This window comes from Drosophila innubila, assembly GCF_004354385.1.
Source record: "Drosophila innubila isolate TH190305 chromosome 3L unlocalized genomic scaffold, UK_Dinn_1.0 0_D_3L, whole genome shotgun sequence".
NCBI classification, from domain to species: domain Eukaryota; kingdom Metazoa; phylum Arthropoda; class Insecta; order Diptera; family Drosophilidae; genus Drosophila; species Drosophila innubila.
In genome coordinates, this window is record NW_022995376.1 from 16,822,580 (window position 1) to 16,846,998 (window position 24,419).

The following is a 24,419-nucleotide window of genomic DNA, read 5'->3' on the forward strand; positions in this document are numbered from 1 at the left end:
AGATTATTCTTGATATTAGCATTTGTATATTGAGCAAGTTTTCGCATTTTTTATCAATTGAAATAATTAAAAAGCACATAAATTATAGAATTTTATTACTTTTTCAGATCAACCCGATCATTAAGTATATATCCAGTCTTCCGTTACAGGTTAACTTTGGACTGTCCTTTGCTCGGCAGCCGCTTTATCAATGTGAGCTGTGCTCTATATGGAAGGTTTGATAATGTTTTATGCATGAGGTGCTGCTACCTGAGCTACTCGGTGCATTGTTTTCCTCGGCCTGTCATAACTTATAAATCGATCGCCACCCAGTTGAGGCTGTCAACTGGCACGGCCTACAGTTTCCAGAGCTGAAAGCCATATATGCAAATAATATTCGAGAATTCACGTATTGATCTTGAACGCTTGACTGAATGCTACAGTTATCGATTGGATATAACATGACAGCCTCAGCCAAAGTCAGTTGGGGAGAGTTGAGAACATATTCGTACCGCAAAGCGTATAGTCACAGAATCGCACAGCCAATAACCTAGCTCAATGCCTTTGAACAATTTTTAATGAGCTCACATTCATTTATCTTTATTAGTAATGGCAATTGGCAACGGACGACGCAGAAGATAAGAGACAATTGGACAGACGATTTGACATGTGAACAGTTTACGAGGCATTTGCTTTACAAGTATCTCTTAACACTGATATACTCATTTAAGTTAATAATTTATGTAACACATTTGTGTTATTTATAAACACGATTTCTATATTGTATTTTGCATTCTGCGCACAATTAAATGCAATTTCATACATTAATAAAAAAAAAAGCCATAAATAAAAGTAATCAGAAGTTACTAAATTTATTCAGACAATGGCCAACCGGCTTCAGTAGAAAAGAAGAAATTATTGGTATTTAACCGTGACTTTTTCTTAAGCAACCAATTATGCCCAGAGCGTTCACTGTAGCGCCCAAACACCGACAGTCGACAGACAGCATTGAGTGTATCGGATTTGATTGAACAGTTAATTAATGATCGCCGGATTAGTTTCAAACAGCAGCAGAAATCGAAGCTCGTGCGACAAGTACCCGCAGATTCCATGCTGATCGCCCCGGGGGCAGCAAATTAATCAACGCATAAGAGACCCAGACGTAGGTGTCTAGATCTTGATACATGTTTCTCAGATAGGGAAGTGCAAACATATGTATGTGTGAAACAAGCAAGTTCATTTAGTCAATGCAGTCAATGGAATCGAAAGGAGTTTGTCAACTTCAACTTTAACAATAAGAAATATGACATAGATCTTAAGTCTTAAGGTTCAAGGTTCTTTAACGAAGGAATCTTAAAAATATGATCTGCAATAGGAGTGGCTCTTAAGCTTACACCTCGCAATATCAATAACTGCAATCATTCACGTCTTGTCAATAAATTTGTATACTTATTTATGTATTAGCATAACAAAGAAAAGGAAAAATACATTTTTAGCTATACAAAAAACACACACATTTAACACGAAAAAAAACAAATAAAAATGAAAAAAACCAATTCTTATAAACTACGACAATGGCAATTTGCGATAGCGACTCCTCCAGTTTGACGGTCTTCTAGTCCTGATGCGTTGTGCTCTCCTCCATATTGCAAAACACATTACGCATTTTGTCCAGATCTGGCGGCGCTGTATCCGGATTTCGTATCCACATGTTGTACGCCTGTTTGTCGGTGCGTGTCAGCGGCTTAAAGTTACGTGGATTTTGCGCTTCTTCGTCCTGCAGTTTGGAGTTGTAGCGTGCATAAAGAAAGATCCGATAGCGCCAATTGTCAAAGGTTTGCTTCCATTCGGTCACATGTTTCACGGCACCTTGTGGCACAGCATTCAACAGATTTGCCAGCTTTAGCCAGTAGGGATCCAGCACAGGATCGTTGCGTCTGTGATCGTTGATAAACTGATGTTGCTGCAGAAAGTGCACATAAAGCTCCTTTTGACGTTTGGACATTCGCTCCTTGCGTTCTGTGGGAGTTATACAAGGTAAATTAATGAAATTCAATTAAAAATCTAAGGATTTTCAAAATACCATAGCATACAATTCAGCGTTGTCTTCTCCAATCTCTACTTACGTCGAATGTTGTTTGTGCCCGTTGTGGCAATGGCCATGTTGACTCCTTGTTGCTGGTGTTGTTGCTGTTGTTGCTGCTGCTGTTGCTCCTGTTGCTGCAGTAGTGCCAAATGCTGTTGCTGTTGTAAGTGCTGATGCTGATGTTGCTGCTGTAGCAAGAACTCATGCTGTATGCGTTCCTGCAACAGTTGCTGCTGCTCCTCCTCATGCTGATGAAGATGCTGATGATGAGTGGGTGGCGGTGGCAAGGACAATGGCACCGATGCCACCTGCTGCAGCTGTTGCTGCGAGTGCGGCGAATCCGGCAACTCGTCCTGTGTATCATAGTCCATTTTGGGTGAGCATGGTTCATATGCGGGCATCCCCAGTTCAGCTGAAGCTGCACCGCTGCTGGTCTTGTCAATGCGGTACTTCATGCTCTCCTGCTCATCATCATCGCAGCTGGGCATCGCAATTGTTGACGTCGAGGGAGCGGCATCTATAACATTATTTGTCTGGCACAAATTTGTAGGTTCCTCCGGCGTGGGCGATTCGTTGAGCAGTTTCTCGGCTCCACAGCGACACTGCGGATGCAACACATAGCTGTCCAAGGCGACATCGTACACTAAAAAGAATAAGAGGTCGGTTAGTCACAACGAACAAAAGCGAATTGAACTTACATCTAGACATTGATAGAAACATCTTATTTGATTTTTGTTGCTTAAACATAATGTATTTAGCGCTTAGTATTAGTTAAAGTACACATCATCATCGAATTGAACATCATTTAACATTTGCACTGGTCTCGACCGGAGTTGGCTTAATAGTCATAACTGTTGGTCGCCGTTGTGCTCTCGTCCAGCGGCACAAACATATCCATTTTCTCATAGTCCGGCGGTGCAATGTGCTTGTGACTGGTCCACATGGCATAGGCTTTCTGATCGGTGGCTGTCAGCGGTTTAAAGTTCTTGGGATCATTCGTCTCCGACATGCTCAACTTGGAGTTGTAGCGTGTGTACATAAAAATGCGATAGCGCCAGGCGTCAAACGTTTGCTTCCAATCCTCCACATTCTTCACAGCTCCCTGAGGCACACTGTTTAGCATATGTGCTAACTTGGCCCACAGTGGTTCGGTGAGTCCATCGTGGCGACGGTGGTTCGACAGCATACAGGGATTATCCTCAAAGAATTTGACATAGAGCTCCTTTTGATCCTTGGACATGCGTTCGCCACGTTCTGCAATATAATAAAGTGCATAAATTAGCTTAATCATTGGTTTATATATCTCCATATACTTACTTCTAAAGCGACTCATCAGACCGGGCGTATAGGGCGGCTGTTGGGAAGTATTTGGTGCAGTCATCGTCGGCAGACTGTGCGCATAGTTGGTAAAGAATTGCTGGCTGGGCAGCACGTGCTGCAGTGCCTGTGCTTCTTGTTGCAGTGCCTGGGCATGTTGCTGCTCCTGTTGCTGTCGCTGCTGCTGTTCCCGTGCCTGATAACGTGCCGCACGTGCCGCCCGCTCCACCTCAGATTCCGACTCTGCTTTGGGTATTATGTCCATCGGGTCTATGGATTGTGTTAGCGATTCCGGCGTGCGTTCCGCATAATTTTGTGCGAGCCGCAGCTTCTGCGCTGCATCCACATGATCCGAGTTGGAATTGTTTGCATGCTCCAACGGCGAATCCACGGGTTCATTGCACACGCCCAGGGCCGGTGAATTGGGCTGTGAGCCGGGCAAAACTGCAGCACCTGCAGTGCCAGCCACATAGTCGTGGGCGTGACTGGCACTCTCATTCGAACGCTGTGGCAGTGGCACCTGGTGCTGATGCTGGTGCGGATGTGGATGATGGTGTTGCTGCTGCTGTTGTTGTTGCTGCTGCTGCTGCTGTTTGAGTGCAGCCATCGAGCAGGAAGGCTCATAGGAGAGCAGCTCCTTGGCATGGCCATCGTCTAGGGCTGCAAAAGGAAGCATTTTCAATGTGGGTTTTATTACAAGGCAATTGGCAGAGACTTACAAGCAAAGCACAGTTTACGGTTGCCGCGTCTATATACACAGATCTATATAAATATATATGTATGTGCATTCATACATATAAATAGTTCATTGGCACACATACATAGGTAAGTATATGTTTGTCTCCAACTGGTTAATAGGGCTTAAACGCTAGTGTATAACGCGGCTAACTTACAAATTGGTATGTTCTATTTAATTACCTTGGCTGATTTCTATAACGAAATTTGTGAGGTCGTGACGTTGGGCCAAATAATGCAGCAGCAGTTCATCGGGTATGTTGAAGCCAATTTTTTTGTTGCGAAACTCGAAATTGTAGATTCCAAATGCAGCGCGCACTGCAATCAAATTTGAAAGCAATAAAAAACAGAAAAAGAAACAACACACAAGTTCAAATATTCGTTCAATTCCAATGTCCAATTCAGTATTTATGTATTTTCTATTCTGCAGTTTTGTACAAATGTTTATTGGGGTGTTGCTCTTTATACACACATTCTAAAAGGCAATTAAGTTTAACGACCTGCCCTGGGCCTCCGACTGAGAGGCAGGCACGCTGCTTCCATTGCCCCAGCACCTCTGCACCTGCCTCTGTCCATCAACAAGAGCTTACCAACATTCTTCAAGTCCCATATGTTTAAATTTCGATTCTCCTCGGGCACGCCAATCATGAGCAGCTTCTTTGTATCGCGAAATTGAAATGGAATTATAATTCCCGATCGCAGCACCATTTTCAATGCGCCACCACACAGTTTTCACAGTTTTTCATAAATTTTCCACGTTTCTCTTTGCGGCTATCTTCGTAATTGTTTTGGTCTCTGTCCCTTGCTTGCCATTTGCATGTTTTACTTGTTCGTAAACAGCCCGAGTATCGATGATTGGGCATCGATGCTATGCACAACGAAAACACAAGTACATCGATACCGAGTACAATTTTCGTATTTCGATAAATTGGTGACTTATCGATAGTGATATCGATACTTGTAAGTTGTCGGTATCGAACGAAATTTTGAATTTTAGTTGATGCAAATTTTAAAATGCAATAACTTTGAAATTAATTAACATTTTGATGAAAATTTAAAATTCGAAATTCGAAAAAAATATGTATAAATTTTAATGAAGGTTTGAAACTCGTCAACCTAAGGTAAGAGAAGTTAAAAATTAAATTCTAAAAAAAGTATATCATAAAATCGAGAAAATTCCAACAAAAATTCTACAAAAGTTTTCAAAATTCTAGCTTCAAAAATAAGGAAAATTTCAATTTAGTCAAATTTTCAAAGTTGCAACTGAATTTTTTATTTTATTAAATTAGAACAAGTTGCCAGATCGGGAAACTCTGTAGGGTGGCAGTCCCAATTAGAACAAGTGGCCAGATCGGGAAATTTCGTAGGGTGGCAGCCCTGGCTTTATCAGCTGTTAAATCATAGACAAAAAGAAACACGACTTTAATTTCGGATTAGTTAATTGCAATTAATAATGCTCGAGAACTGCCAAAGGCATCACATGGTGTTGGGCCTGGCTGCCCTGACCCTGGTAACCATTCTTGTGCTCATTGTCGAATCTCGCTATGCGGCGGAGGGCGGCACGACGCGTCGTCGAGGCCAACAGTTTGTGATTGAGAATAATTCGACGTGCTGGAGACACGAACCGTACACGGTTATTGAGGAGTGTCATCCCTGCTCCGACTACGACATCGTCAGTCGCAGTCTGGGCGTCTGCATCCACACGCACTACAAGGAGCTGCTCCGCTGCAAGAGCGGTGAGATTGTGACCAAAAGCTGTGATCGTGTGGCGTACATAGATCAGCGGAATTTCATCAAGTTTGAGGTGCTCGCCTTCGTGCTGGGCGTGCTCAGCTATTTGGTGAGCTATGCACGGGATCGCGTCCTCTCCAGACGCAACTATATGCGTATTGAACGGCAGCTGAATCGGGTGCAGTAGTCCAGGATCTGCTGGATCTGGTGATGATTGGCCATGTCAAGGATACTCATCTCAACATCACTGTGTACATATACTTTTAACTTTTGTAAACGAATTGCATAATTTATTTAGCTTTAAGTACATTAAATTCATACACATTCTAACACTAAGACTAAAGGGAATGAAAATATTGCGATATATTCGGAATGCAGCTGTCCGGTTTACAGTTTCCGGAATAGAGGCGAGACGAGTCCGTAAAGCGGCTCTGGTCAACACATTTGGTGCTACTACATACGCATAACATACAAGTATAATAATAATAATAATATCTGGAGGGAGCCAATCCCTACGTCGTCTATTTCCGCCAGTCGGGTATCAAATCCGGCTCGGCGCCTTTGACCGCAGTTGGAGGCGCTGCGGTGGGCAGTGCTGGCGGTGATTGCTGGGCATCCAGCGTCTCCTCGCTGGTGGTGCTGGCATTACTGCACGCCTTCAGCGAGTTATCCGTCATGGGCAGCGGTTTGGCCACCCCAATGCGGACCACTCCCTTGGGCGCGCCTTTCAATGCCTGCACTGCCTGATCCAGCGAAGCGTTCTCCAGATTGATTGAGTTCACAAAGAGCAAACGATCACCCGGAATAAGTCTTCCGTCCAGCTGGGCAACGCCACCCGGCACCAGGGAGCGTATAACAATCAGTGTATCATTCGAGTCCAATGGATCCTGGTAATCCAGTATGGAGAATCCTAAGCCTCGATCGCCCTTTAGCAGCTCAATGATCTGTGGCTGCGATGACCACATGGCCAGTCCAGTGAGTGGCTCCAGCGAGCGAGATTTCAGCTTGTTGAACGAGGAGGCCGCGACGGCCACAGAATCCGCATCGGCAACGGAACCAGCTGTGGCCAGGCTACCATCGGACTTGGCCTTAACCAGGCGATCTGTTGCTGGCAGCAGATTCTCAAAGTTATTGCTCAGCTTCTTGAGTGTGTCGTCGGAGAAGGGCAGCAGGGAAGTGGCCTTGCCTCTTCCGCACACCATGCGCACATCCAATGGCAGTTCCTTCAAAATGGCCACCACTTCCAAATGATTCATGCCCAGCAGACGTTCGCCATTGACTTCCAGGAGCTCATCGCCGGAGCGCAGGACACCATTGACGCCAACGGGGCCATCGGGCAGTATGGAGCGTATATAATGATGAGGACGCACTTCTCGTCCACCCTCGACATCCACGGTGCCCTCCAACGAGATGCCCAATCCGCCAACAGCGAATTTCTTGATCTGCGCCACAATCACCTCCATGTCAGGGCCAACAATCTTTTGCCACTTGCGGATGATTTCCGTCTCAATCTCCTCGCTGAGTTCCGGATCCGTGTAGTACTTGTGACGAGTAATAAGGCTTGCGTTCTTGGCATGCACAGCGGTCTGTAAAGGGAGAGATGTTTACCATGGATAAAGATTGCAAGATGAGGAAGGTGACCCACCTCCTGTTTATCCGCCAGTTGCACCACATCCGTGGGCACTATCTTAGTGGTACCTTCAAGGGAATCTCGCATACCCACCAGTTGTTTTCCAGCGCCAAAGCTGCTCAAAGTCGTCGTGGTAGCCAAGGAGCTGGATGGCGGTGTGGTCATCATGAAGGCCTCCGGCGCGGGTAGAGTCTCATCCTCCAGCTCCCGGGTGGTGGACGAGGTGCTGGCCACGGATACGGCAATGGGTGTGGGCAAGGGGGCTCGAGCAGGTGTGCCTGGTGCACTGGAGGGCAGCTTCTCATTCGCATTGGCTGCGATGGCCTGCTGCAGTTGCTCGTATTTGGGACCACGTAAATAGCGCTCCAGTCTCAGATTAACCACTTGGCCGGACTTCTTAAGCAACTCGACCGCTTGATGATTGGAATAGCCCTGCAGGGACTGGCCATCTACTTCGATAATGCGGTCGTTGACGCGAATGCGTCCGCTTAGATCCGCAGCTGATCCCGGAGAGACGCTCTTCACAAAGATGCCCGACAGTTCCTCCTTTTCGCACACATAGCCGGCAATGGTGATGCCCAAGCCATTGGCATCCTTTTTAAGCTCCACCTGCAGTTTCTCCGTCTCGGGCAGAGCCAACAGCTCCTCCAGATCAATGCTTGGATCTATAAGCATCGATGTCTCGCCGCGATACACAAAACGATCATCCTCCGTCGTTGTTTGCGGCGTAGACGCCGTCGAGCTTTCGCCAAAGATCTCCGGATAACCAATTGAGATTAGATAGCGCTCCAGCTCGGCAGGATCGACAAGAACACGGGTGGGCACAACGGCGCTGCCCGGCTCCAAGGCATACTGTGGTGTTGGCATGGTCTGCTCGATGGGACGCACCACCACAAGCCGCACATGTGTGCCCGACTGACGCAGCACGGCGGCCACCTGCTCGGACACCATCTCATGCAGATTAACATCGCCAATCTGCAGGATGTGATCACCAGAGCGCAGGCGGCCATCCCGATCTGCAACTCCTCCTGGCAGTATGGTCTTGACAATGACACCCGAATTGCGTGCTCCAATAATACCAAAGCCCAGTCCAGTGCCATCGTTGACCAGTTCAATGGCCTGGATTTGGGCGTAGTCCGTAGCATATAAGTCAGCATTGGCGGCCGTCTTGGAGTTCTGACTCTGTGGACGCGCTTCCACCTCTCCGGTTGAGGTTGACTTGTCCGGACTGGCGGGCGCCGAGGAGTCGTACATGACATCGCCACCATTGAGGCTGAGCACCAGATTGCCGGAGACATCGATGTCAAAGTCATTGGGCAACATGGACGGATGCTGGCCCAGCTGAATGCCCAGCTCGAACAGCGACTCCTGCACATGGGCAATGGTGCGAAACACGGGATCTGTCAATATACCCAAAATCGTATTCAAACTCTCCGCCGTTTGCATCTGCAGCTTTGCATCCTCCGATTCATCAATGCCCTTTTTCACAGCCTCGATTTGCTGCAGGGCACTGGATATATCGGCGCTCAGGTGCATCTCGGTCAGCTAGCCAGCTTCCAAATCGAAATCCACCTGCACTTGCACTGATGCGTATCGTTGGTATTTCCGGGGGGCGGGGGCGGATTGCGGTTGTCAGGTGTGTCAGTCAGTAATTCAATTATGCAGCCCAAATTCACTTTTGTTTGATATTCGCAATTGTTGTTATCGCTTTTCTCTTACACTTCTGCACAAAGCTCAAGGCAATTGCATTTGCTGCAGCAAAAATTCGGTTTTCGTGTTTAATCAGATGCTTAAATTCTTTTTAATTGTTGTCTTTTTGTTGTTCGTTGTATTTTTTTTTATTATTCTGTAATTTTTTATTTGTTCCGACAGAATAAACACCATATCGATGTATCGATAATTATCCAATGAACGATACGATATCTTAAGACTGGTACGCTGTTCACACAGAATGCGAGCAAAACCAGCGAAAAAATTAAATATTTTAGCACCACAAATAATTTTTATTTACACAACAAATAAAATTAAACACATTTAGGACATGTGTTTTTGTTCCTCCGCCTCCAATTCGAGTTCCTTTTTGTGGAATTCATTAAAGAATTGTCGGGTCATAGTCTTCATTTCAGTGGTTAGATATTTTGGGAAAATGTCTGCAAATAAACCGAGATTATTAGGAATTCAGTCAGTATTAGCAACAAATTACAATTAAACTCAATAATAAGATCGCCAAACTCTTCAACTCTCTTGTTAGCATGCTTAATGGAAGTCACTGCATCCAAATTGCGACACTTCGGCAAACCTTCTAGCGGCACAATCTTCTGATATCCGGGACAGACAACATCCGTGATGACGATCTTTAACTGGCGCTTGTCCAGAGTGCTGACGAAAAAGATGAAACCAGTGAATGCCTGGGAAAGAGTAATGCTATGTCGATAAACCAGATCATGCATATTGCGACGCTCGAATTGTGGATGCGGTTTGTCCGCCACTATGAATATAATATCTCCTGGAATGGTAGTGGGATAACGATCGCCCTCCTCCTTGAAACAGAAACGCGTTCCGGCCGTGGTGCCCGGCTGTATGTTAAGCTTGAGGGTGTGCTTGCGCTTCTCCAGCCGTGACTCCTTGATGTCGACAATTTCCTGACGCCACACATGCATCAGCTTCACACATCCCGTGCGTATCTCCTCCAGGGACAAGTGAATAATCCGCTCTGTATTGGCATCCTTGTGCCGCACACCAATACCATGTTCTCTGGTGGCATACAGACTTGGAGGATTGGTAACAGCATCGATGATATTGGCATAGGGCGAATAGCTGGCAAAGATCTCCTCGTAGATCTTCATGTGATCCCCATGATACTGATACGGCGGAAAGTATCCGTTGGGCAGCATCACGCCCTCAAAGAGACCCGCCTCGCCAAAGCGATCATAGATGGCACGGTACAGATCGTTGCCCAGCACATCGAATGCCATGTTGATATACGCCCACTGCTTAGCCTCCCCCATCGGCGACAGGTGCGTCAGCTTGCCCTCCTGGGCGAGGGGCACAAAGTCCTGCTCATACTTCTTGTCCCGATGCGGACAGAGACGCACTGCCAATCGGCGATAAGCCAAGGTAATCTGTTCCTTGCTGGCATTGCGTGCCACATCCAGCACCGCATAATAATCCAACTCTGGTCGGTTCATTTTCCAATAAGTAACTAAATAAACAATTTGATTATCGGAGTATATACGTTGATAGCTTGATTTTTATTGTAATTTCAAGCTCAGTGTACTGAGAATTTGGTTAAGTTGACACAAATTATATACAAACTGAACTGAACTATGAAATGCGAAATGCTTGGATGATGGCTGGATACAATTGTCAACGGATGAATATATAGTTAAAGTAAAACTTATAGTTTAAGCATATCATTTAATTTGCATTCAATCAGCGAACAATCAATCAACGTCTTCAGTGCTAACGCCAGCATAAATGGGCTCCTCCTTTGAGGATTCACCTTTTTTGGGACTCTCTGAGGTAGTTTCTTCCGGTTTATCAGCATCATCGCCCTTTGCCTCTGTCTCATCTGTGTCCAAGGGATTCTCGCCTTCATTTGGCACCCAGAGACCAGAGTCTACGCAGCGTTTCATATGATACTTGGCTTGATCCACTGGCATTTTGGCAATGGTCTTTTGCAGCAGCTCAATGTCACGGGACTCAAAGCAAGCCTTAAGTTCCTGCAAGTAATAACAAAATTTAGATGAGATTAATATAGTTTTGTTATTACTATATGTTGTGCAGTCAAACTCACATCTGGCAGGGTTTCAAACACATCAGCGGGATGTAAGCCACCGGGTCCCATATTCTCCTGTCTCTCCTCCTCCTCGGCTTGTGCCATGGCTTCCTGTATCTTCTCTTGTGCTCGCTTCTGAATGCGTCCCTTGAAGCCTTCAATTTCACTCTCGAACTGCTGGCGATATTCAACGCCGCAATGCTCAATTTTCTGGAAGAATGAACTGACGCAGGCGCGAGGATCGACATCGAGCTGCTTGGCCAGCTCCAGCATATACTGCATACAAATGCATTGATGGGCCACATGAGCCATCAAGTCGTGCTTCTCTTCCATCTCCAAATTGATGGACCAAATCACCAAATAATTGGCGGTCTCTTCACAGACTAAATGCAAGTTCTTCTGTAGAAATCGCTTGGAGTCGTCATACTTGCGCAGCATGCCGTATTCCTTGCATAGCTTCTCGTTATCCTTGACGAACTGTTTCAAGTGCTGTTCACGCTCCTCTTCGGTCAGATTTTCTTCTGGTTTGCGGCCTGCCTTCTTGTTGATAACAGTCTTTTCGAATCCCGGTTTGCTGATTGTGTCTACATTCCATGGCGTCTTCTTTTCCTTCTTGATCATTTCATTCTCCTGTCGATCGAGCTCTTTGCCCTCGTTTTCAATCTTTTCCAATTCTTTCTGTAATAACGGACGGATTCGTCACACACTGATAACAGCTTGTTGCACTCACTTCCGACTTACCTTAAGCGCTTCTTCGTCGCCCTCTTTTTTGCTTATACGCTCTTTGACGTCCATCAAACGAGCTTGGAAACTCTGGCGCTTCGTCTTGATGTCCTCCTTTTCCTTTTCTGATTCGGCCATGCGTTCAACTCGCGCCTGGTGCCGCCAGCGAAACAGAGAAGGCGTATCAATGTTTGGGTGTACTTCATCCTCATCATCCGAAATCTGTAGGAATCTCAGGGCGTGGTCATTTGAATTTTTTTAGCTTCTTCACAATTTACTTACTTCAATATTTTTCCATTTGCTGTAGTCGACCATTTTGGCTGATTTGCTATTTTTTGTTTTATTCAGCTTTTTTTCTTGGAAATTCTAGAAATATTGTGATGAACCAATAACACAAATATCGATAATTTGTTGATAAGCTCGAACGCGATATTTATAGTAATTATTTGTAGCTGGCAAAATACACAAACGTTACTTATCAATTAAAACACAACAATAAACTAAACAATCTTTAAACAAAATTATAATAGCCTCAAAGTAAATAAACGCAAAAATGTAAATGTTCGATAACATTAACAGTGCCCAGCATACTCAGTGTTGTCCACTTAGCTTATTTTATAGCTAGCTCTGGCTAGAAATATTGAGGGAGAGATGCGTGAAACCGGCTTTATCGCAAAATTCTGATCTTTAATAGCTTATTTTCAAAATATTCAAATTGTTGTTACTTTCTTAGCTAAAACATCCGTTTGTTTTAATTTTTATATGCTCTGAGCATAAATTTTATGTTGTGTGCTATGTCATGTTAAGCTTTAACTAGATATTTTCTGCATTTGTAATAGAAGCGGGAACAACTGTTTTTTATTGTCCAGCGCGCTCAAATTTTCGACTAATAACTTCAACTGAACATTGCAATTCTCTTCGCTCAAAGCTTTTACTCTACCATCAAAAATCATCGCTTCACGACTCGAATCGCTTTTCGCGCGCAGTTAGACTTCAGCCTAAAACTAACGTCGTCTTACTAAACATAATCATCTATTAGTCGCAAAACACCTAGTTTCGTTGAAATCAGTGATTCCACTGTTCCCTGTAATAACGACTTTTTCTTTTGTATCATGCAAATGCCTTGCACCAGCCTTGCCAGCCTTAGCACCAATACAGAGCTCATCAAAAGCTGTAAGTATTGTATTTTGTAAAGATAAAAAATGTTTTTGCATTTGAATGTTTTTTTTTAAACTTTGAATGCCAACGAATGTCAAATTCGACATCGTTTTTTATTTTATTTGATGTTGGCGCTGTAGATCAGCGGTGCCCAAACACATACATTGACAGTGGGAATTGTATTTGCATGAGTGAGAAAAACCCCTAAGTTGTCTGCGAGAGAGACGTTTTTCTGAGACAAAAGAGAGCGCGAAGCCGAAGCACATGCCGAAGCACACGAAATGAGTTTATACTGTGTATGTGCAGAAGAACGCCGGCAGAGACAAATCCTATGCTCACTGTATAGGAGGCTGGGTTTATACTGTGTATGTGCAGCAGAACGCCGGAACGCCACAATTATATTGAAAATTAGTAGTAGTAGCTCAGAAATAGCATTAGAAGCAACAGCATCATGGACGCGGAAGCGGAAACTAAATTGAAAGCTGAATCACTTAATGTATTGTGTGCCATTTGCAATAAATTTTACAATGCAAACGATATAATTTATTCCACACGTAGTTGTGGACATGTTTTCCATAAAGAATGTATTCTCCGTTGGATCGATGGTTCGCGAACTTGTCCATAGTGTCGTACTACTTGTCATCAGCAGAGTGTGAGTCGCATTTACTTAAATTTCGCTGAACGAACTGAAGTTGAGGAGGTGGAACGCTTGCAAATCCAATGGATACCCATCGATTTGAGTGGCCCTAATGTTGATCTTGAAGGTGCCGTGAAATGTGGCACTGATCACGAAGGATACGAGACGTACGTGGCTCGAGCACATCTACGCGGCGCTTGGATCCCGTCTAACTTCGTGCCAGAAATAAAAGCTGCACACGCACCCTACAACTGGCTCAATAATTGTCTCACGGAAATAGAGTTGTTGATCCTAACAGATTGTGAGCTTGAATGGGTACATGCAGAAGATGGCGACGTCCCCTCGAACGCCCTCGAATCTGGCTACACCGAACGTGGCGAATCGTTATACACCGGGCGTGCTATATTTGAAAACCGTATAGTGCTTGGAAAGATCCATCCATCGTGGGGGTGTCTATTTATTCCCAATAAAGAAGTTGAGCTCAGGATATTTCACTATGAAGTCCTTATGGTTAAGCCAAAAAACAGTCCGAACGTTAATCAAAATTGAATTGTAAACTTCCTTTTTTATCAGTCGTACTTTTAAACAATACACTTCTCAGTGCAATGCTTTTAATTATATTTGACTCTGTTTTCTGCATACTAGAATTTAAAGCGCAACCAGTAACCAAAATAAAAAAACAACTATTTTAACATCACTTTTTCTTTAATCTATTTTTATAAATATAAAACTGTGACTCACTAAGAATTCTGCAGCCCAAACCATACTATATACCGTAGCAAGCTTAAATTTCTATGTATGTATATAACTGTGTCTTTGTGAGTCGGACAATCAGACTTCTTACTGAGCATTGTACAGTCTAAATATAGCTATGAATAATAATGCTGAGAATAATATTTCAGTGTAAGATAAGACGGCACTTATAAAATGTCTTATTATATAAATTTGTTTATTCGTCATAAAAAAAAATTTCCAAAAAATAGCTATCGATATATCAATATTATATGAATCAGTTTCAGGAACTACCCTTTTTGCACACTGATTTGATTTTGATTTCGAGAATTTAAAAAAATGACGGGAAAACACAAATTGCCAAATGAAAGTGTGAAAACTATTTATCTTAGACTTTTTATTAATAGATAAGTTGCAGTATAGTATAATTAGAATAATACTTTTTGTGTATAATGCGTAAGCTGCAATTTTACTCATTATCAGCTCCATTTCGTCTATTTAACCTATTTTTGTGATTTAACTTAAATTCTCACAGTTTTTTCTTAGCTGTCATATCCTTTTGGGGCATCCATAGTATTTATTCTGCATTAAAAATGTAGTTATTTTAGTTATCAAAACGAAATCAGCCTCAGACCTGATTACGTGAAATCACTGAGGGCTACCGCACTTTCCGTATAATTTTTTTGATTTGCTGGCAGCCCTACACATTCCGTATGGAGCAGCTGATCGGCGAAATCAAATCCGTAACGAAACTTCAGAATCGCATTCAGGAATACCTACAATGCAAGTTCACATTTATTTTATAGCATATTGCCATATGAAATATTTTTTAATTTTTTATTAATAAATCCTTTTTTTGAAATATATCTATCAACCGTGTGCGTCTCTGGAACGAACTCTTTTGGAATTCTAGTCACTGAACTAAATGAGCTGCAATCAGGGATTTAGTTCGTTTTGTACTATAGGGATTAGTTCAATAGATCTTAATTTGAATGAATTGGTACAGCTCTAACATCGTATATGTTATATCAGATTTCACAATAAGAGCAACGGCAACATGGATGAGTCACTTAATGTGTTGTGTTCCATTTGCAATGAGTCGTACAATTCAAATCATATAATTTGTTCAACAAGTAACTGTGGACATGTTTTCCATAAAGAATGTCTTTTCCTTTGGCTCAGCGGCTCTCAAACTTGTCCACAATGTCATACTATTTGTCACAGGCAGCGTGTGAATCGCATTTACTTGAGTTTCGCTGATCGAACTGAAGTTGAGGAGGTGGAAAGCTTACAAATCCAATGGTTACCGATCGATTTAAGTTTTCCTTTGGCTTATGGTGACCTTAAAGATGCCGTGAAATGTGGCACTGATCACCAGGGATTCGATACGTATGTGGCACGAGCCCCTCTAGGCGACAATATGATCCCGTCTAACTTCGTGCCAGAAACAAGAGCTGTACACGCACCCTGGGATGGGAGAAATAATCGTCTCACGGAGGTTGAGTTGTTGATCAGTACAGATTGTGAACTCGAATGGGTACATGCAGAATATGGCCACGTCCCCTCGAACGCCCTCAAAACTGGACATACCGAAAGTGGCGAATCGTTGTACACCGGGCGTGTTATATATGAAAACCGTACAGTGATCGGAAAGATCCATCCATCCTGGAGGTGTCTATTCATTCCCAATAGACACGTTGAACTGAAGTTTCGTCGGTATGAAGTTCTTGTGGTTAAACCCAACGAACAGCCCGAAAGATAATCAAATTTAAATTTCATACTGCCTCTTGTATCTGTTGTACTTTTAAACTAAACTCTACACTTGTATCCACAGCGGCAACATCAGTTAAAATAAAAAATGATATCAATTAACATAAATTTTTTCATTTATTTATGTATGAGCAATTCTCTAATGTCGAATTTGACATTCGTTGGCTTTCAAAGTTTAAAAAAAACATTCATATGCCAAAACATTTTTTATTTTTGATAAAAATAATATAAAAACCCACAGAAAAAACCTCTACACGAGGTAAAAGTCTAGTGACGAAAGCAATTTCTAGCCCCAAAATGTCTGATATCCAATTTTGTGACGAACAAAATTCAGTTCAATCTAAAAATTTTAAATAAAAATAAAAGCGAAAATTGGCATTGTGCACTGCACAAAAAGTAATTTTTATGTACAAAGAAGCTCACCCTTTTTGCTCACAGTTTAAAAAATACAAAATTTTACCAAAGGGCCCCAACAGCCCCATTAGTTGCAATCATTTAAATTTTTCCCTTCCCACTTACACCACCGTATCTCATGACCCAGGTTGGTTAGAAAAAGTTTTTGTATGCCATTTTGTAAGTTAGGACTAAACCTTTCGATCTGTATATAACTCGATCTGATCGGACAGTCGTATCAAATTTTCCAACTTAGCTGTATATATTGTTAGCCGCCTTTCGCATCCTTTGTGATGCTTTCGTCACTAACGCGAACTGCCGTCCGCAGTGATTGACTGACTCACAAAGACATAGTTATATATATAGAAATTTAAGCTTGCTAAGGTATATACTATATAGTATGGTTTGGGCTGCAGAATTCTTAGTGAGTTACAGTTTTATATTTATAAAAATGTATAAAAGAAAAAGTGATGTTAAAATAGTTGTTTTTTTATTTTGGTTACTGGTTGCGCTTTAGATACAAGTATGCAGAAAATAGAGTCAAATATAATTAAAAGCTTTGCACTGAGAAGTGTATTGCTTAAAAGTACGACTGATAAAAAAGGAAGTTTAAAAGAACATGTCCCACTGTTCGGCCTGTGCTTTTGGCCACACCACAAGGACTTCATAGTGAGTTTTCCTCACCTTAAATTCTTTATTGGGAATTAATAGACACCCCCAAGATCGATTGATCTTTCCAAGCACTAAACGGTTTTTAAATATAGCACGCCCGGTGTAGAACGAGTCGCCACGTTCGTCGTAGCCAGTTTTGAGGGCGTTCGTGGGGATTGCGCCATTTTCTGCATGTACCCATTCGAATTCACAATCTCTTAGGATCAACAACTCTATTTCCGTGTGACAATTATTGAGCCAGTTTGTTTCTGGCACGAAGTAAGACGGGAGCCAAGCGCCGCGTATATGTGCTCGAGCCACGTACGTCTCATATCCCTCGTGATCAGTGCCACATTTCACGGCGCCTTCAAGATCAACATTAGGGTTACTCAAATCGATGGGTACCCATTGGATTTGCAAGCGTTTCCCCTTGTCAACTTCAGTTCCTGGACAACATGTCCACAACTACGTGTGGAAAAAATTATATCGTTTGCATTGTAAAATTCATTGCAAATGGCACACAACACATTAAGTGATTCAGCTCTCACCTCTTTTTCCGCTTCCGCGTCCATGATGCTGTTGCTGCGATTTCTGAACTACACTACCGGCTTCTTGGGTAGTTGATGTTATATTAATATATCTCGATTTATATTGTTGAACGATGTTATAGTTATAGAAGTTGTTATGCATTTTCGATATAATTGTGCGATATTATCGTATGTCTATGCCGCCTTATTTTTGCTTTGTGTGTTGTGGTCACTGTTGGCAACTACGCTAAACATAGCTTGATTGCTAGCAAAATTTTAAAATTACTGTTAACTGGTTATTTTAAATATACATTTGGCTGTGTTTTGGCATTAGTTAACTAAGGCAACTTTTTTTTTTGTATTTATAAATACATCTTTGTCATACTCACCGTACATATCATCGTCGTAGTCATGCTGCCTATGACGCGGTGATGCTTTAATGCTTTTCGCAATAAGTGTAAATAAAAATGGAACAAAAGAAGCACGTCATCGTACACATTGTCATCAATATCCAGTATTAATATAATTCGTCTTGAGCTTCAACGCTTTCGATTATACGTACTATATATTTTCAGTTACTTTTTCAACTTCTAAGCTTCAGAGCTTCTATGAGATTTTGAAATTCTCTTTCCTCAGAACATTTCTTCTCAGACTTACCTGTTTCCTAGTTCGAATCCTTGTCCTGATTTTTATACCCGTTACTTAATAAATAATAAAAGTGTATATTGTGTTCGTTGCAATGTATGTGACAGGGTGAAGGAAGTATCTCCAACCCCATAAAGTATATATAGTCTTGATCAGCATCAATAGCCGACTAAATGCAGTGGGCAAAAAAATTATAATATTTCAAATAAGACTAAACATTATATTAAGAATTGACTGAAACAAAGAGAAAATTATGAATTGATCGCTAGAAAAACCTTAAATTTGGTTTAGCCGGAAATTGAACTATTTTAAATATGTTTTTTTATTTTGCTAATTGATATTAAGCTTAAAATAAAAATAAATAAAGCCAAAGCTAGGAAGTGACCCTACTTAAATTCATTTATTATTCGGATGCTTTCCCACTAGAAACATTTTATTATCTCTAAAAAGTTGCCATCACTGAGCATACTACAGATAGTAAAAAGCTCATGGTTCGAATGCCGTGACAGTGCTGTGAAATGGCAATGTTGGAAAGGCTTAGGCGATTGCGCGCTATTGACACCAATTTGAAATTGGGCCACGGTTAAGGTTAATGCATGCACAAGACAAACAAACGAAATCAACAGGAAACTTAAGTTGTTCTTGCAATGTAAACAATGAGAAACAAACAAAGGGCGAGGATAAATGCATTTTTAATGCCAATGTCTGGGTCCAAGGTGCTAGCAAGGAGTAAAATGGATTCACAGTTCGTTAACAATGGCCAGCTACTATAGACGCAAAAAACCGGACATGGTATTCCTGAATGCCAAGCCCATTAACAGTGGGAATGCGCAGGCCTATCTGCACGGCGTACGGAAGTATTCTATTGGATTGGCTGAACGTTTGGACAGTGGTTACCAAGCACCTGCCAATGGTAAACGCAGTTCCGTGAGCACAGTGGGCTCCAATAATAATGACTTTATTCCGGTGAGTAAAATAAATTAAGATATGATCCATTGCATTTATAACTTGTATTCTGTGGGCGGTTTTTTTTGCCAGAGTATTTTTTACCGCAACATATCGCCGGTTAATTGGTTTCTGCGCATTGTCGGTGTACTGCCCATTGTACGCCGTGGTCCATCTCGTTGCAAGTTTGAGCTTCATTCAGCTGCTTTTCTCTATTCTGTTGTATTTTTCGTGCTGCTGTCGGTAAGTTATCATAATGGGTATGGGGATCTCTCAATTAATCATCCGATTACTGCAGTTCTATGTCGGATATGTGGCCAACAATCGCATTCATATCGTGCGTTCACTAAGCGGACCCTTCGAGGAGGCAGTCATTGCGTATCTCTTTCTGGTCAACATTCTACCCATTATTATTATACCCATACTGTGGTGGGAGGCCAGGAAGATAGCACGTTTGTTTAACGATTGGGATGACTTTGAGGTGCTTTATTATCAGATCTCGGGTCACAGCTTACCACTGAATCTACGCCAAAAGGGGGTCTATATTGCAATACTGTTGCCCATATTTTCGGTGCTGTCGGTGGTTATCATTCATATAACCATGTCGGATTTAAATCTTAATCAAGTGGTGCCCTACTGTATACTGGACAATTTGACGGCCATGCTGGGCGCCTGGTGGTTTCTCATTTGCGAAGGAATCAGCGCAACAGCCCATCTTTTAGCCGAACGCTTTCAGAAGGCATTGAAGCACGTTGGACCCGCAGCCATGGTGGCAGACTATCGTGTATTGTGGCTACGCCTGAGCAAGTTGACCCGGGACACGGGCAACGCACTATGCTACACTTTTGTGTTCATGAGTCTCTATTTGTTCTTTATCATAACTCTTTCAATTTATGGACTATTGTCGCAGCTGTCGGAGGGTTTTGGCATCAAGGATATTGGACTGACCATCACGGCACTGTGGAACATTGGACTGCTATTCTATATTTGCGATCAGGCGCATTATGCCTCCGTTAATGTTCGCACCAATTTCCAAAAGAAACTTCTTATGGTCGAACTAAATTGGATGAATTCGGATGCCCAGACAGAGATTAATATGTTTTTGCGGGCCACCGAAATGAACCCATCGAATATCAATTGTGGCGGATTCTTTGATGTTAACCGTACTCTCTTCAAGGGTCTCCTTACCACAATGGTCACCTATTTGGTAGTGCTGCTGCAGTTTCAGATTAGCATTCCAACCGACAAGGGCGACGGGGATGGCAATTCAAATGGTACAGTCGCCGATATGCTGATGGACAGTTTGTCTAATGACATGACCTTGTTAAGATCCACAAGCACAACAACCGTTGCTCCAACAACTACAACAACAACGATGACGGCAGTTAGCCGATCTGGGCGGGGCCGCAAGGGCTAAAATGGATCAAGGTAACATTATATTTAATGAGGCTATGAATATAAACCAAATATACAAATAGACAGTGCACAGCAATTAGACAACAACTAAATATACTTAGAACTGCTTAAAATAAATTTTTCAAAATAAAAAAACAATTACATATAGTCGTTTATGTTATTATTTTTAGTTTTGTAAAATTCGATAAGGAATACACATATATATATTTTTAAAAATTAATGTTATACCAAAATTAAAACTTATTTCTCACCTTGTAGACGGGTGTTGCGAAACATACCCTAAGGAAATTTCCCTTAACCTAATCAAATTTATAATTGAAATTTGGTAGTTAATAATTATTCTTAAGAATTTGGATAACAATTTAAACTGCGCGCCTAGTGTCAGTGTTAACTAACATGCACAAAACTGTTATGTTACATTCCATCAGTGTTAACATAAACACAATAATATAGCCATGTAAATGCGTTCATGCCGATTGCCCTGAGAGTAAAAGAGATGACTATACAGCATGATGAAATTGCTATACAGCAGCAAACATGTACAGATATACTTAATGTTACTTTGCCGTCTGCGACGGGCTCGCTGAAGTGGCTTAGGGCATAGCGAGTCGAGCTGTGGATCAGAAGATCCTGTGCTCGAATCGTGTGTAAGTCAATTATATAATTTTACATATTTAGAATTATTTTTATTTTTAAAATTTATTTAAGTTAAATAAAAATCAAGTTGCATTTTTAACAACCACTACACGATAAGATTAAGAGATTTTGGGGAGGTTTAAGCACTATAGCATCCATAATACATATTTGATAGTTTTCGATTTATCTTTGATTTGCTGTAAGAATATATTCTTTGTATGTGTACAAATACATCTGCCTCTCGATCCGTTCTCTATATAAAATAGTTATCTGTGGTTATTCCATATCACACACGTTTCAAAACTTAAATTTTAAATAAAAAACAAACTGAATTTAAGACACTTGATGCTGGAAGTTTGGGGCGTTGGGGTAGGGGGATTGACCATTTGTAAAAAGTTTATTCGTTGTCTGGGTTTAACACTGTCCATCCGGGGATTCGGTAAGAATGTGCTTATATCCGTTGCTGCCCAAGTACATGTGCTCACGACGGAACTGATAGGGAATCTATTGATTAAAAAATTAAAGCTATAGTGACCGGCTTTAAAAACAGTAATATAGGTACTAACAGATCCAGGGGCAGGGCAAGGAATGGCCACCGTAGCAATCTCTCGCAATTTGTTCATTGTGCGTAGACTCTGATAAAAACTGTGCATCACATACCATTTGACTCCATCCAAGCAGAGCAATGAATAACAGATTATAACTGAAATAGCAAACGATCTTAAGTCTGAACATAACCTCAAATAAAAAACACAGATACTTACAATACGGGCACTGTCCACCAAATATCATTGGCAATTTCGTTTCCTTCAGCATGAATATGAAAACGCCAACTGCAATTACTCCCATAAACTCAATTACCAGCCATGGTATAATAAGACCCGGCTTATTCTTATATACCCCGAAGAATAGAGCTATGGTACTCAGTGTATAGATAGTCGCAATACTAGCCAGTACATAGAGAGCATTTTCAGTAGCATCCGCCAGCTGAGCCGCCGTCTTGAGTCGCATATCATTGTGAAAGGGTGACATATTATAGAATCCACTATCCTTCTGATCTATTATATCTAAATCCAGCAGATGACGCATTTGCTCCGCATGTGCCAGACACAAGAGGACCACAAACAGTATGGAATGCGCGATGAGCTGCAAATGAAAATGTAGTTTAGAAGAGAACTCTAATGATCTGTAGCACAATTTGCAGCGAATGCGCTACTAATTCTCAACTGGTTTTAGCACTGAACAGAGCAATATGCGCTTCGATTTTGTCGCTTATTTAAAAAGGGCGCTCGTCTTTGGCATGTTCCGACTATAGGAACTTAAGTGCAGACGCATTGCGCCGTTGGCTCATCCCTACGCTCCTCGTTGGGCGGGGGCGTTGCGCTAAATTGCCGCCTTCGATGGGTCCTAACGCGCCCAGTGGGGTATGGCTTTGCATATCCAGTGCGTTATTTTTGTATTCGGGGCTGGCGGCTGCACAATCTATGGCTGAAGCTGGATTGCAGATTCGTCTGCGTGCCAAATTTAAGTCCGTGCGCTGTGCCCCACCTGGTTAATCTATTGAGGAACCCATTATATAAGTGAAAATTGCTACTTACCAGTTGGTAGATGCTCGTCAGAAGTGCTGTGGTGCGCAGATTGCGCGGTGATATGGGCGATATCAGCATTTCCCAGATGTGGCGACAACTCCACTTGCCACCGGATCTGACCGTGGGCAGCAGCATTTTCCAGGGTTTTTCCCTTGAGTGTATACTTTTTAATCAATTTATAGATTTTTCTTGTTTTGTTGCTTAATTTTTCGACTCGACTCGTCGCAATTGTTTCGTCATCCAATTGCCAATGACAACTTTAGGGTTGGGGCTTCATTTGCAGCTCCCACGTACTAAAAAAAATAAAACTTGGAAAAGCTTTCGCGGCCGCATTCCCAAGGTCTGTTTTGATACTTGAAGAGCTTTTGAGTGTTTGTTTTGCATGTGGATTAACTTTTTCCCTTTAAGAACATGCAAGCTATGTAGAACATTTTGTCTGTTTATCTGCAAGCATACGTTATATAAAATTTGTTGTATATAAAATGAATTTTTAATTTAAACTTGTTTGTACAGATCCAATATTAAATACCCAATATTTTATATCATCCATTTTTTGCTCCATATGCCATTTATAATTGTATTAATCTAAGTTGAGGAGGCAGTGTATTGAAAGGAGAAAATTTTTAGCGTTAACCTTAAGGATTTTTATTTATTTTTAACAACTGCACATTGTTGAAGAATTTACAACAAATATATAATTTTGTAGTAATAAGCCAAAAGTCGAACAGATTCTATAACTATATTTAAAATTCGTAGATTAAATGAAGTGTATTTGAGTTTCGTTCACCCTTAAGCGCATTGGTTCTTTAAGTTTTGGGGGTTGTTTTTATGTTGAGCTTTTAAATTGCGCAGATGTTTATCACAGAGCCGACAATGTGAGCTTAAAACGCAAGCTTTTCTCGTCAGCGTTGCCAGATGTTGGCGGCATATCCGAAATAAAGCAATTAAAATGTGGTTCCTACCGCTGCGGGCCCTTTTGCTATGATAAATTTTACATTTTAAAAGTCAATTTACACTGAACTATAAAAATGTAACATAAATTTTGCCAAAGCAGGCCATAAAATGCGCTGCCCGATGGTTGTTGTTGCTTGTTTCTTCGCTCTTGCTCTTGGCCAGGAATCAGAGTCGTGCCACTGACTGTTGCCAATGGCAACTGGCGCTCCTCCTGTGTCAGCTACTTGCACGCTTAATTGATTGTTTTTCTACGAGCTGGCGAGGATGATGCGCCGGAGCACTCACAATGTTTCCACCACCACCGCCAGCACCATCATCATCGTGAAGATGATGAAGACCTCAGGGGCAAAATATGCGAGTGCTGTTGTTGTTGTTGTGCTTTGTGTT

General features: G+C 42.0%; 9 protein-coding genes and 1 non-coding gene across 12 annotated transcripts; 4 read left to right on the forward strand and 6 right to left on the reverse strand.

Annotated features, from left to right (window-relative positions):
* Positions 1 to 1,451: 1,451 nt before the first annotated feature.
* Positions 1,452 to 4,958, reverse strand: LOC117788831 (putative uncharacterized protein DDB_G0288537). 2 transcript variants are annotated; one of them, XM_034627718.1, is made up of 4 exons: positions 4,708 to 4,958; positions 4,301 to 4,435; positions 2,106 to 2,708; positions 1,452 to 1,998 (listed from the first exon to the last, which is right to left on the reverse strand). In XM_034627718.1, the coding sequence occupies exons 1-4, from the start codon at positions 4,823 to 4,825 to the stop codon at positions 1,595 to 1,597; spliced, it is 1,260 nt and encodes a 419-aa protein (XP_034483609.1). In that variant the 5' UTR covers positions 4,826 to 4,958; the 3' UTR covers positions 1,452 to 1,594. The 2 variants fall into 2 exon arrangements, with proteins under 2 accessions (XP_034483609.1, XP_034483608.1); XM_034627717.1 differs by lacking the exons at positions 1,452 to 1,998; positions 2,106 to 2,708 and adding exons at positions 2,790 to 3,319; positions 3,383 to 4,042 and having other exon boundaries at positions 4,708 to 4,956.
* Positions 4,959 to 5,520: 562 nt separating this feature from the next.
* Positions 5,521 to 6,184, forward strand: LOC117788836 (protein JTB). The gene has a single exon (XM_034627722.1). The coding sequence runs from the start codon at positions 5,571 to 5,573 to the stop codon at positions 6,033 to 6,035; it is 465 nt and encodes a 154-aa protein (XP_034483613.1). The 5' UTR covers positions 5,521 to 5,570; the 3' UTR covers positions 6,036 to 6,184.
* LOC117788830 (patj homolog) lies at positions 6,117 to 9,282 on the reverse strand. Of its 2 annotated transcripts, none has more exons than XM_034627715.1 (2): positions 7,494 to 9,282; positions 6,117 to 7,434 (listed from the first exon to the last, which is right to left on the reverse strand). In XM_034627715.1, exons 1-2 carry the CDS (start codon positions 9,012 to 9,014, stop codon positions 6,370 to 6,372), a joined length of 2,586 nt encoding a protein of 861 aa, XP_034483606.1. In that variant the 5' UTR covers positions 9,015 to 9,282; the 3' UTR covers positions 6,117 to 6,369. The 2 variants fall into 2 exon arrangements, with proteins under 2 accessions (XP_034483606.1, XP_034483607.1); XM_034627716.1 differs by having other exon boundaries at positions 7,572 to 9,236.
* A 113-nt stretch (positions 9,283 to 9,395) lies between these two features.
* LOC117788833 (dnaJ homolog subfamily B member 13) lies at positions 9,396 to 10,682 on the reverse strand. Its single transcript, XM_034627720.1, has 2 exons — positions 9,682 to 10,682; positions 9,396 to 9,628 (listed from the first exon to the last, which is right to left on the reverse strand). The coding sequence occupies exons 1-2, from the start codon at positions 10,664 to 10,666 to the stop codon at positions 9,513 to 9,515; spliced, it is 1,101 nt and encodes a 366-aa protein (XP_034483611.1). The 5' UTR covers positions 10,667 to 10,682; the 3' UTR covers positions 9,396 to 9,512.
* A 28-nt stretch (positions 10,683 to 10,710) lies between these two features.
* LOC117788832 (hsp90 co-chaperone Cdc37) lies at positions 10,711 to 12,422 on the reverse strand. The gene is made up of 4 exons (XM_034627719.1): positions 12,262 to 12,422; positions 11,998 to 12,201; positions 11,275 to 11,934; positions 10,711 to 11,200 (listed from the first exon to the last, which is right to left on the reverse strand). Exons 1-4 carry the CDS (start codon positions 12,292 to 12,294, stop codon positions 10,922 to 10,924), a joined length of 1,176 nt encoding a protein of 391 aa, XP_034483610.1. The 5' UTR covers positions 12,295 to 12,422; the 3' UTR covers positions 10,711 to 10,921.
* Positions 12,423 to 15,563: 3,141 nt separating this feature from the next.
* On the forward strand, positions 15,564 to 16,378 carry LOC117787505. The gene has a single exon (XM_034626052.1). The coding sequence runs from the start codon at positions 15,564 to 15,566 to the stop codon at positions 16,266 to 16,268; it is 705 nt and encodes a 234-aa protein (XP_034481943.1). The 3' UTR covers positions 16,269 to 16,378.
* Positions 16,379 to 17,137: 759 nt separating this feature from the next.
* Positions 17,138 to 18,078, reverse strand: LOC117787506. The gene is made up of 2 exons (XM_034626053.1): positions 17,869 to 18,078; positions 17,138 to 17,785 (listed from the first exon to the last, which is right to left on the reverse strand). The coding sequence occupies exons 1-2, from the start codon at positions 17,890 to 17,892 to the stop codon at positions 17,279 to 17,281; spliced, it is 531 nt and encodes a 176-aa protein (XP_034481944.1). The 5' UTR covers positions 17,893 to 18,078; the 3' UTR covers positions 17,138 to 17,278.
* Positions 18,079 to 19,248: 1,170 nt separating this feature from the next.
* On the forward strand, positions 19,249 to 20,957 carry LOC117787908 (gustatory and odorant receptor 63a). The gene is made up of 3 exons (XM_034626537.1): positions 19,249 to 19,458; positions 19,531 to 19,680; positions 19,736 to 20,957. Exons 1-3 carry the CDS (start codon positions 19,249 to 19,251, stop codon positions 20,852 to 20,854), a joined length of 1,479 nt encoding a protein of 492 aa, XP_034482428.1. The 3' UTR covers positions 20,855 to 20,957.
* Positions 20,958 to 21,536: 579 nt separating this feature from the next.
* On the reverse strand, positions 21,537 to 23,368 carry LOC117788692. Its single transcript, XM_034627525.1, has 4 exons — positions 23,088 to 23,368; positions 22,254 to 22,635; positions 22,056 to 22,192; positions 21,537 to 21,993 (listed from the first exon to the last, which is right to left on the reverse strand). Exons 1-4 carry the CDS (start codon positions 23,211 to 23,213, stop codon positions 21,904 to 21,906), a joined length of 735 nt encoding a protein of 244 aa, XP_034483416.1. The 5' UTR covers positions 23,214 to 23,368; the 3' UTR covers positions 21,537 to 21,903.
* LOC117789303 lies at positions 22,768 to 23,036 on the forward strand. Its single transcript, XR_004617866.1, has one exon. It is a non-coding gene; the product is annotated as a U11 spliceosomal RNA (small nuclear RNA).
* Positions 23,369 to 24,419: the final 1,051 nt, after the last annotated feature.

Excerpts from the sequence above, each read along its gene's own strand:
- LOC117788831 (XM_034627717.1), bottom strand. The coding sequence starts at position 4,825 with ATGGTGCTGCGATCGGGAATTATAATTCCATTTCAATTTCGCGATACA. Across the intron at positions 4,043-4,300 it reads CGTTATAGAAATCAGCCAAG|CCCTAGACGATGGCCATGCC; the intron begins GTAATTAAATAG and ends TTCCTTTTGCAG. Across the intron at positions 3,320-3,382 it reads TCTGATGAGTCGCTTTAGAA|AACGTGGCGAACGCATGTCC; the intron begins GTAAGTATATGG and ends ATTATATTGCAG.
- LOC117787908 (XM_034626537.1), top strand. The coding sequence starts at position 19,249 with ATGGCCAGCTACTATAGACGCAAAAAACCGGACATGGTATTCCTGAAT. Across the intron at positions 19,459-19,530 it reads ATAATAATGACTTTATTCCG|AGTATTTTTTACCGCAACAT; the intron begins GTGAGTAAAATA and ends TTTTTTTGCCAG. Across the intron at positions 19,681-19,735 it reads TATTTTTCGTGCTGCTGTCG|TTCTATGTCGGATATGTGGC; the intron begins GTAAGTTATCAT and ends CGATTACTGCAG.
- LOC117788692 (XM_034627525.1), bottom strand. The coding sequence starts at position 23,213 with ATGCTGCTGCCCACGGTCAGATCCGGTGGCAAGTGGAGTTGTCGCCAC. Across the intron at positions 22,193-22,253 it reads TGGTGGACAGTGCCCGTATT|TTATAATCTGTTATTCATTG; the intron begins GTAAGTATCTGT and ends TTGCTATTTCAG. Across the intron at positions 21,994-22,055 it reads CTTGCCCTGCCCCTGGATCT|ATTCCCTATCAGTTCCGTCG; the intron begins GTTAGTACCTAT and ends TTTAATCAATAG.
- LOC117788830 (XM_034627715.1), bottom strand. The coding sequence starts at position 9,014 with ATGCACCTGAGCGCCGATATATCCAGTGCCCTGCAGCAAATCGAGGCT. Across the intron at positions 7,435-7,493 it reads AACTGGCGGATAAACAGGAG|ACCGCTGTGCATGCCAAGAA; the intron begins GTGGGTCACCTT and ends CTCCCTTTACAG.
- LOC117788832 (XM_034627719.1), bottom strand. The coding sequence starts at position 12,294 with ATGGTCGACTACAGCAAATGGAAAAATATTGAA. Across the intron at positions 11,935-11,997 it reads GCGACGAAGAAGCGCTTAAG|AAAGAATTGGAAAAGATTGA; the intron begins GTAAGTCGGAAG and ends CCGTTATTACAG. Across the intron at positions 11,201-11,274 it reads TGTTTGAAACCCTGCCAGAT|GAACTTAAGGCTTGCTTTGA; the intron begins GTGAGTTTGACT and ends TATTACTTGCAG.
- LOC117788833 (XM_034627720.1), bottom strand. The coding sequence starts at position 10,666 with ATGAACCGACCAGAGTTGGATTATTATGCGGTGCTGGATGTGGCACGC. Across the intron at positions 9,629-9,681 it reads TCTTATTATTGAGTTTAATT|ACATTTTCCCAAAATATCTA; the intron begins GTAATTTGTTGC and ends GTTTATTTGCAG.
- LOC117787506 (XM_034626053.1), bottom strand. The coding sequence starts at position 17,892 with ATGGACGCGGAAGCGGAAAAAGAG. Across the intron at positions 17,786-17,868 it reads ACGCGGAAGCGGAAAAAGAG|TTGTGGACATGTTGTCCAGG; the intron begins GTGAGAGCTGAA and ends TTCCACACGTAG.
- LOC117788836 (XM_034627722.1), top strand. The coding sequence starts at position 5,571 with ATGCTCGAGAACTGCCAAAGGCATCACATGGTGTTGGGCCTGGCTGCC.
- LOC117787505 (XM_034626052.1), top strand. The coding sequence starts at position 15,564 with ATGGATGAGTCACTTAATGTGTTGTGTTCCATTTGCAATGAGTCGTAC.